General features: G+C 47.7%; 1 protein-coding gene across 1 annotated transcript; it reads left to right on the top strand.

Annotated features, from left to right (window-relative positions):
• Nucleotides 1–264: 264 nt before the first annotated feature.
• On the top strand, nucleotides 265–9,264 carry LOC119821756 (cationic amino acid transporter 3-like). Its single transcript, XM_038340876.1, has 11 exons — nucleotides 265–637; nucleotides 2,074–2,232; nucleotides 3,722–3,899; nucleotides 4,958–5,070; nucleotides 5,236–5,458; nucleotides 5,593–5,732; nucleotides 5,829–5,931; nucleotides 6,056–6,267; nucleotides 6,421–6,587; nucleotides 8,611–8,719; nucleotides 9,137–9,264. The coding sequence occupies exons 1-11, from the start codon at nucleotides 265–267 to the stop codon at nucleotides 9,262–9,264; spliced, it is 1,905 nt and encodes a 634-aa protein (XP_038196804.1).
• The last annotated feature ends 648 nt before the right edge of the window (nucleotides 9,265–9,912 follow it).

Here is a 9,912-nt window from a genome sequence, read left to right as displayed (position 1 = left end):
GTTTGAAGACACATGGCTTCAAGAAAAGTGTTTCTCTTTATTGTTATTATTATTTGTTTTGTTTTTCTTGAGACAGGGTCTTACTAGGTAGCTCTGGCTGTTCTGGACCTCACTAGGTAGACCTCCGTGGTTTTGAACTCCCAGAAATCCACCTGCCTCTGCATCAAAGTGCTGGGATTAATGGCGTGGGCCATCACACGCTGTCAGGTGATCATTCTTGATGTCTCTTCTTGTTTTCCAGCAGTTTGGATCCAGGCACCTAGGATGTTGTGGAAGAATGTCCATCACTTTGGTCAGAAGTTGGTACGCCGGCGGCCCTTGGCGGCAAACGAACTGTCTGATTCTCCCTTGTCACGATGTCTGACCACTTTGGACCTCCTGTTCTTGGGTGTGGGCAGCACCCTGGGAGCAGGCGTGTACGTCCTGGCTGGGGAGGTAGCCAGAGAGAAAGCTGGACCTTCCATCATTATTTGCTTCTTAGTGGCTGCTCTATCTTCAGTGCTGTCTGGACTCTGTTATGCTGAGTTTGGGGCCAGGGTGCCATGTTCAGGTTCCGCATATCTCTACAGCTATGTCACAGTGGGCCAGCTGTTGGCGTTTGTCACTGGCTGGAATCTCATACTCTCCTACATCATTGGTGAGTAGGGTAGGGCCTTAGAATGGGCATGGGGATGAGGTGGAATGGGGTGGGCAAAGTGAGTTTTTACCCTCATTCACAAGCACATGGGTGGTGGGACTTGGGTAGTGTAAGACCCTAGATGTCATTCTCTCCTTTTGTTGCCCCCTTAAAGGGTTAACCTGGGAGAAATGAGGTTTGTAGAGTGACTGGCCAGGTTTTCTTTTGTTTGAGATAGTCTCTCTCTCTCTCTTTTTAAAAAATATTTATTTATTTATTTATTATGCAGTATTCTGTCTGCTTGTATGCGTGCAGGCCAGAAGAGGGCTCCAGACCTCATTACAGATGGTTGTGAGCCACCATGTGGTTTCTGGGAATTGAACTCAGGACCTTTGGAAGAGCAAACAATGCTCCTAACTACTGAGCCATCTCTCTAGCCTGAGATAGTCTCACTATGGAGATCAGGCTGTCCTGAAATTTCTGCAGATACTCACTCCTAGCCTTGCCTCCCCAGCACTAGGATTGCAGGTGTGAGACCCACCGTGCTTTATGGAAGTTCTGGTTTCATTTTGTTATTTTCAAGCTAGGATTTTTCTGTGTAACTCACTTTGTAGACCAGGCTGGCCTCGAACTCACTGAGATTCACCTGCCTCTGTCTCCCGAGTGCTGGGAGTAAAGGTTTGTAGCTCCACACTTGGACTTTTTTTTTGGTCAAGGTTTTATGTAGGTAGGCCAGGTTGGCCTTGAACTGAAGATGACCTTGAACTCCTGATCCTCCAGATCTACTTCCTAAAAGTTGGGATCCCAGGCACATGCCAGGGATTCTTTGTGTGTCTGTGTGAGTGTGTGTGCGCGCGCGCGCGCGCGCGCGCGCCCATATAGTCCTGGCTGTTAGGGAACTCACTCTACAGACTAGCCTGCCTGTCTCTTCCTCCTGAATGCTGGGATTAAAGGCTAGACCACAATTTTGTTTTTCTTGCAGTGCTGGGTCTCAAACTCAGGGCCTTGTGTATGCTAGACAAGATCTCTGCCACAGAGCTAAATGCCTATCCCAAGAAACACTGGCAATCCCACTCTAATATACAGAGATTTGCCTGCCTCTACCTTCTGAATGCTGGAATTAAAGGCATGTCTACCATCACCTGGCTCCAACAAACTCTTTTGAGATTATCTTGGCATTGGAGAGATGGTTTAAAGGAGAGGTCCTGAGTTCATGTCCCAGAAACCACATGGCTCACAAACACCTGTAATGACATCCGGTGCCCTCTTCTGGCTTGCAGGTGTACATGCAGACAGAACACCGTATACATAATAAATAAATCTTAAAAAAAAAGAATGTATCTTGTTTTTCACCTGCCTCCCCACAGCAGTGATTGAGATTAGATATTTTTCTTCCTGTCTTTCTGTATCCCAAGGGTTCACTTTCTGCTTGAAAATGAATGCTCTTCTTCCTGCAGGTGCAGCCAGCGTGGCCCGGGCCTGGAGCGCAGTTTTTGATGGCCTCGTAGGGAACCAGATCTCCCAAGCCCTGCAGACCAGCTTTCCTCTGCAAGTGCCCAGCTTCCTGGCCAAGTATCCAGACTTTTTTGCGCTTGGACTGGTGCTAGTCCTTACTGGTGAGATAGGCGGTAGAGGGTCTGTGGATGTGTGTGGGAGGATGGTGGCTGTCAGAAGCTGTGAATACAAGGCACAGGAGGGCAGAGGGAGGGAGGTTCTTCCCCCATATTGGGATGTTTTGAGTAGGAGGCTGGGTAACAACGTGCTTAGCTTTCACCACTGGATGTATGGGGTACACCCTCTCTCTGCCCCAACCTTCTGCTGAGATGTAAATTGGCTTCTCCTTCTGTAATTACACTTATTTGTGTGTGTGTGTGTGTGTGTGTGTGTGTGTGTGTGTGTGGGTGCATGCATATAGAGGTCACAGCACAAACTGCAGACGCTGGTTCTATCATGTAAGGGCCTGGAGATAGAACTCATATTGTCAGTCATCTTGGCAAGCCTTTATACCTGATAAGCCATTTTGCAAGCCTTTCTTCTGTGTGAAGACCAAATTTAAAAAAACAAAAGAGCAGGGCTGGAAATATGGCTCAACAGTTAAGAGCATTGACTACCCTTCCAGAGGACCCAGGTTCAATTCCCAGTGCAGTGCCCACATGACAGCTCACAACTGTCTGTGACTCCAGTTCCAGGGGATCTGGCATCCACACAGATATACATGCAGGCAAAACACCAAGGCACATAAAAACAAATAAACTTAAAAAAACAAACAAAAACTAGAGGGCCTCTCTGTGGCTTTTAAAAAATATTTATTTAGCCGGGCGGTGGTGGCGCATGCCTTTAATCCCAGCACTCAGGAGGCAGAGGCAGGCGAATCTCTGAGTTCGAGGCCAGCCTGGTCTACAAGAGCTAGTTCCAGGACAGACTCTAGAAACTACAGGGAAACCCTGTCTTGAAAAAACCAAAAAAAAATTTATTTATTATGTATACAATATTCCGTCTGTGTGTATGTCTGTAGGCCAGAAGAGGGCACCAGAACTCATTACAGATGGTTGTGAGCCATCATGTGGTTGCCGGGAACTGAACTCAGGACCTTTGGAAGAGCAGGCAATTCTCTTAACCACTGAACCATCTCTCCAACCCTCTCTGTAACTTTTGAGGCTGTCCTGGAACTCACTTTGTAGACTAGGCTGGCCCTGAACTCAAAGAGATCCGCCTGTCTCTGCCTTTCGAGTGCTGGGATTAAAGACTTGCACCACCACCAGCCAGCAAGACCTCATTTAATGTGTTTGTGTTTTGCCTGCATCTGTGTATGTCACTGGTATCTACCTGGTGCCATGGTGCCAGTGAAGGAGGCGTCAAATCCCGGACACTGGAGTTATGGGTGGATTTGTAAGCCACCATATATAAGAGTAGCCAGTACTCTTAACCGATAAAACTTCTCTCTAGCCTGAGATTTTGATTTTGACCTATAGTCTTCCTTCTTGAGTAGCAGGGTTGGTTAAACTCTTAACTCAACCACTTGTGTGTTGGTATTACAAGTGTGTGCCCCTGCTGCCATTTTAGGATTTCTTTTTACCGCCTCCTTTCCATTCCCTCTTCCTGCAGGAATCCTGGCCCTGGGAGTTCGAGAGTCTGTCCTGGTCACCAGAGTGTTCACAGGCGTGAATCTTTTGGTGCTGTGCTTTGTCTCCTTGTCTGGGTTCGTGAAGGGCAGTCTCCACAACTGGCAGCTCACAGAGGATGACTACAAACTGGCCATGTTAGGGGCCAACAGCACTGACAGGTCAGGGCCCCTGAAGGACACAGTGAGCTGAGGCCAGGAATGTGTGGGGAGTAAGAGAGTCTGGCTAGTGGGCCTAAATGAGGTGCTTAGCAGCTCAAAACTGTGTGCCAACAGAGGAAATTGTTAACTCTTAAGTCATTTTCTTTTAAGATTTTTTTCTTTTTTGCTTTTACAGTTTTTCTCAATATGTAGCTCTAGCTGTCCTGGATCTCCCTATGTGGAGCAGGTTGGCTTTGAACTCAAAGAGATCCACTGTTGTCTGATTCCCAAGTGCTGGAATCAAACTATGCCTGGCCTTTTTGTTTTATTAAGAAGGAGTTTCTCTGTAGCTTTGTAACCTGTCTTGGAACTCACTCTGTAGACCAGGCTGGCCTCAAACTCACAGAGATTCACCTGTCTCTGCCTCCTGAGTGCTGGGATTAAAGGCGTGCGCCACCACCTCCTGGCAGCAATGTTTGATATTTATTTGTGTATGGGTGATTTTGGCTGAATATATGTACGTGCATGCCTGGTGCCCATGGAAGCCAGAAGAGGGCCTTTAATCCCTTATAACTGGAGTTAACCATGGTTGTGACCTACTATATGGGTGCTAAGAATTTAACCCAGGTCCTCTGGGAGAGCAGCCAGTGCTCTGAACTGCTGATTCATCTGTGCTTGAGTGTTTTTTGAGGCAGGGTATCATAGATTCCAGACTGGCATCTAACTCACTGTATAGCCAAGGATGATCATAGATGTCTGATTCTCTAGCTTCCACCTCCCACATGCCAGGATTACACTTGCACTATGTGGTGTTGTGATCAAACCCGGAATTTCAATATGCTAAGGAAGCACTCTACCAACTAAGCTACATCTTAGCAACCTGTTTGCGAATCTTCACTGTTTTTATTTTTGAGACAAGGTCTTGCTATGTAGCCAAGGCTGACTCTGAGGTATGTGGTCAGAGTTGACTGTGAACTCATGACCCTTCAGCCTCCAGTTCCTGCGTTCTGGGATTCTAGGCTTGACCCAGCGTGCTCTGTTTCTCTGCAATGTTTTCATTCTTTCTTCTCTTGCCACAGCTTGGGTCCTCTGGGCTCTGGAGGCTTCATGCCTTTTGGTTTGAGTGGAATTCTCCAAGGTGCAGCAACATGCTTCTTTGCCTTCATTGGTTTTGATTGTATTGCAACTACAGGTATGGTAGTCCCTCTGACCTTTCAAAAGCATAGACATGGTTTGGATTTACCCGTGGACACAGGGCTGGTAGAGGGTTAGCCTGCTTTCGGGAGTGGAGGAGGGGAGAGGGTTTGTGCGGTGACCTGGGAATGCTTCTGAATCCATGTCTGTTTCATCCCTGCAGGGGGAGAGGTTCACTGTCCCCAGCGCTCCATCCCACTGGGCATCGTGGGCACACTCTTTGTTTGCTTTCTGATGTATTTTGGTGTTTCGGCGGCACTTACCCTCATGATGCCCTACTACCAGATTCACACTGACAGTCCCTTGCCCCAGGCGTTTATCCACGTAGGATGGGGTCCTGCTCGATATGCGGTGGCTGTGGGAACATTATGTGCCCTTTCATCCAGGTTGGTATCACAGGTTTCTCTCATCTGCTGCTGGATTCTCAGCCTCTGAGTTGGAGAGAGGAGAGGGAGGCAAAATGTCTAAAGGAGTAGGGCTCACCTATTGTAACTATTGAGAGTTTCCTTTTCCCTTATAGCCTCATGGGTGCCATATTCCCCGTGCCTCGGGTGGTCTATTCCATGGCAGAAGATGGGCTCCTTTTCCGGAGACTTGCCCGTGTTCATCCTCGAACACACACCCCTGTCCTAGCTACTGTCCTTTGTGGAATCATCACAGGTAGATAACTAGTCTTATCAATTTCATCAGCTTGGCTTTATCCACTAGCCAGTTCCTCAGAGTTTCTACACAGATTTCTTATTCTTATCATTATAGCACTTATGGCTTTCCTTTTTGAGCTCAGTGACCTGGTGGACCTCACAACCACAGGGACCCTGCTTTCCTACTCCTTGGTGTCCTTCTCCGTTCTGGTCCTCAGGTAAGCCTCCACCACAACTTGTCTGAGGGTTATGGGCCATGAAGATGGCCAGGTGCTTATCCTGGCTGTCGGATGGCTACATGGGGGCAGCTGGTAATGTTCCCACACTACCTCACTCATTCAGGTACCAGCCAGACCAGAACTTAAGCTCTCGTAAGAAGGAGAGATCGGAGAGTGGAGCTGTTGAGATGGAGCCCACTCTTGAACTTTCTTCATCTTCGGAGCCTATTTCTGCAGCAGGAACTCCAGGAATTGCAAGGAGCCTCTGTAATCCCACAGATAACAATCCGACACTGAGATCTGGCCAGATTGTGTATGGATGTGCCTTCCTACTTGGTGAGGACTGAGACTTTCCCCTTGGGCATTTGGGAGGAAGCTGACAGCATGGGGAGGACATCAATTACTAGCAGAGGGGGAGACACAGCACAGATTTGGTGGGATGTGTGTGGTTCAAGGTCCTGACATCCTTCTCCCCACTGTGACTTTCAGTTCTCCTCCTGATGTTCCTTTGCCTGGTCCTGGCCCAGTGGCCCGGACAGCTCTTCTCTGGAGACCTGGCTCTGATAGCTGTGGCTGTGTCACTGCTGCTTCTCATTGTCGGGGTGGTCATTGTCATCTGGAGACAGCCTCAGAGTACCACTCCTCTCCACTTTAAGGTAGGTGTGCCACTTTCCACCCTAAGAGAGTGGTCATGCCTGACTTCAGGTCTAAGCATGCTTTACATCTCGGGAAGGAAGTAGTGGGGAACTGATAAAAACCAACGAACAGTTGGCATGGTGGTCGTTGTCTTTAATCCCACCCAACACTTAGGAGGCAGAAGCAGGGGAAGTCTCTGAGGCTTTTTTTGGGGGGGGTGTGGGGGAGAGACAGGGTTTCTTTTTGTCATCCTAGTCCTGGCTGTCCTGGAACTCACTCAGTAGACCAGCCTTAAAAATCACAGAGATCCACCACCTCTGCCTCCCCGGCTGCTGGGGTTAAAGGCGTGCACCATCACTGCTCAGCTGGAGTCTCCGAGTTTAAGGCTAGCTTAGCTTGGTCAGGCCAGCAAGGGCAACATAGCAACAGCATGTCTCACAATCAATCAATCAATCAATCAATCAAACAAACCTCCTCCCAATACACCAATGGACATAGGTATCACTGTGGGTGTATGATCCCAGATACTCATGAGGCCGAGGCAGGAGGGTCATACCTTAAACTCCACCAGAGGCTGCAGCTACTTCTAGGCCGGATCAGGCAATTTAGTGAAATTCTGTCTCAAAATAAAAACTAACACAGATATGCTGGCACATGTTTATACCGTTAATCCCAGGGAACCAGAGGGAGGAAGATCAGGAGTTCAAGTGAGCTTGAGACCGACCATGCCAGGCATGGTGGCACTCGTCTTCAAACCCAGCACTTGGAAGGCAGAGGCAGGTGGCTCTCTTTGAGTTCAAGGGCAGCCTGGTCTACAAAGCAAGTTCCAGGACAGTCAGGAATACATAGAAATTCTGTCTCAGAAAAAGAAAAAGAAAAGAAAGACTGACCAGGCTTAGCTACATGAAGCCTTGTCTTAAAGAACCAACCAAACAAAGCAAAACAACCCTTCAAAAAACAAAACCAAGTAAAAATACTCACACTCCCCCACATACCAAAGCCCAACAAATCCCAAAGTTCCCTTAGCCCCCAAGTCCGGGAGATGTAACTCCACAGTAGAGTACTTGCTTAATATGCATGAGGATCTGGATATAATCCCTAGTACTGTAAAAGGCAGGTAGGAACGTCATCAGCTGGTGGAACAATAGTTTGGAGTGCATGAAGCCTTGGGCTTAATCCCAGTCCTGCAAAAACCAGGAGTGGTGGTGTATTACTATAATCCTAGCACAGGGAACCAGGGCCTGGAGGATCAGAAGCTCAGGGTCCTCCTGTGCTATATAGAGTTCAGGGTCATCCAGGGATATTTGAGACCCTATGTCCAAAAAAAGACATCTACTGACAGGAGTGGTGGCACATGCCTTTAATCCCGGTACTTGGGAGACAGGGGCATGTAGTCTGAGGCTAGCCTGGTCTATAAAGCAAGTTCGAGGATAGCAAGGACTACACAGAGAAACCCTGTCTTGAAAATGAACCAACTAAACAAAGAAGTGATTTGCTCACAGCTCCTAGCTCAGTCTCTCTCTCTCTTTCTCTTTCTTTTTTTTTTTTTCAAGACAGGGTTTCCTTGTAGTTTCTAGAGCCTGTCCTGGAACTAGCTCTTGTAGACCAGGCTGGCCTCAAACTCAGAGATCTGCCTGCCTCTGCCTCCCGAGTGCTGGGATTAAAGGCGTGTGCCGCCACCACCACCTGGCATCTCTCTCTCTCTCTCTCTCTCTCTCTCTCTCTGAGAAAGGGTTTCTCTGTGTAATAACTCTGACTGTGTAATAACCTCTGACTGAGGTCCTGGACCTCACTCTGTAGACCAGGTTGGCCTTGAACTCACAGAGTTCTGCCTGTCTCTGTCTCCCGAGTGCTGGGATTAAAGACTTGAGCCACCACCACCTGGCCCAGCCTACTATTTCTGTGCTCAATATCTGTCCCTCCTGGCACATCCCATGCGGTCTCCAGTATGAGCAGGCACTGACTGCAGAGCCTAGACAGCAGCTGGGTCTTCCACCCTGGGGGGGGGAGTGTACACCAGTACTCACAGGCTTGTGACCACAGGTTCCAGCACTGCCCCTGCTCCCTGTGTTGAGTATCTTTGTGAATGTCTACTTGATGATGCAAATGACTGCCGGAATCTGGACTCACTTTGGAATCTGGATGGTGATTGGTGAGTGAGTAGCTTTCTGGGGAAGAGATTCTTGAGCAACTAACTGGGTTCAACACTCTTTTCATTGCCTCTTTTTGAAACTGTCTGGGGCTATATGGAGAATCCCTGATGGGCACCCAGGTAGGGGAGTGACCATTTCCACCTCACTGTCTCTATTTCTTTTTTTTGTTATTTTAATTTTTTGAATTTCATTTTACATTCCAACCACAGTTCTCCCCTGACCCCTCCTCTCACCTCCCCTTCCCCCCATCCACTCCCAACAGGTAAGTGCTCTCAAGAAAATCAACAAAGTTTGGCAGGACCAAGCTTCTCCTCGCTGCATTAAGGCTGAGCATGGCATCCCACCGTAGGGAATGGGCTCCGTAGGGAGTTAGCTCATGCACCAGAGATAGATCCTGGTTCTCTATTCCCTTTTAGGATTTGCCATCTACTTTGGATATGGGATCCGGCACAGCCTGGATGAGAAGGATGACCAACAGCCAACAGCAACAGCCTCAACCTCTCAGGCTTCCCAGAAACATACTTCCAGTGTTGAATTAGAGTAACTGCAGAAAGACCCTGTGGGTATCTGTGTGTGGTGAGGAGACAGTACTGGTCACTGAATTTAGAGCCTTGTGCATCTGTGGAGAGACTTGCTGGTGGTTTCAGGTTAAGGAAAGGCTTGAATATTTGGGCTGTAGATGGGATTTATTTTGAAAGCATTGTTATTTGTGAGCAAATTTCTTAGCTTCCCCCCCCCCCCATTCCCTGAAATGGGATCCATAGTTCTGCATATGCTAGGCAAGTGTTCTATCGCTGAGCCACACCCCTATCCCTTCTAGTTATTTAATTGACAATAAAAATTAATATTTGTGAACAGCATGTTACTTATATATTGTGGGATGGCTAACTAAATCAAGCTGATTAATAAACTGCCTTTTTTTTTTTTTGATGAGGTCAGTCTTATATGACCCAGGTCAGCCTTGAACTTGATCTTCTGAATGTTACTTATTGCTATTTACTTATGTTATTGTGGGGTATTCACTAGAGCAGACTGCTTGGACATGGGTTTAAGCCAATAGATAGTCTTTATTATCTGGCCAGCGACTACAATGAAGGTTTGGAATTGCAGTGTAGCATTAAGCCCTTTTCATGATGAGCTTTTTAAGCACAAAACTATATTCTGGGCTAACCTACTTCACTTAGTGAACAAG

The sequence above is a fragment of the Arvicola amphibius genome, chromosome 8 (assembly GCF_903992535.2).
Source record: "Arvicola amphibius chromosome 8, mArvAmp1.2, whole genome shotgun sequence".
In the NCBI taxonomy this organism is placed as follows: Eukaryota; Metazoa; Chordata; class Mammalia; order Rodentia; family Cricetidae; genus Arvicola; species Arvicola amphibius.
Note: the sequence above shows the minus strand (reverse complement) of the source record. Positions and strands in the feature narration are given on the sequence as shown.

What these genes read in the sequence shown, in the direction of transcription:
- LOC119821756 (XM_038340876.1), top strand. Translation starts at nt 265, where the DNA reads ATGTTGTGGAAGAATGTCCATCACTTTGGTCAGAAGTTGGTACGCCGG. An exon ending in ACTGGTGCTAGTCCTTACTG is followed by an intron (nt 2,233 to 3,721) that starts GTGAGATAGGCG and finishes CTCTTCCTGCAG; the next exon opens with GAATCCTGGCCCTGGGAGTT. An exon ending in TTCTCCGTTCTGGTCCTCAG is followed by an intron (nt 5,932 to 6,055) that starts GTAAGCCTCCAC and finishes TCACTCATTCAG; the next exon opens with GTACCAGCCAGACCAGAACT.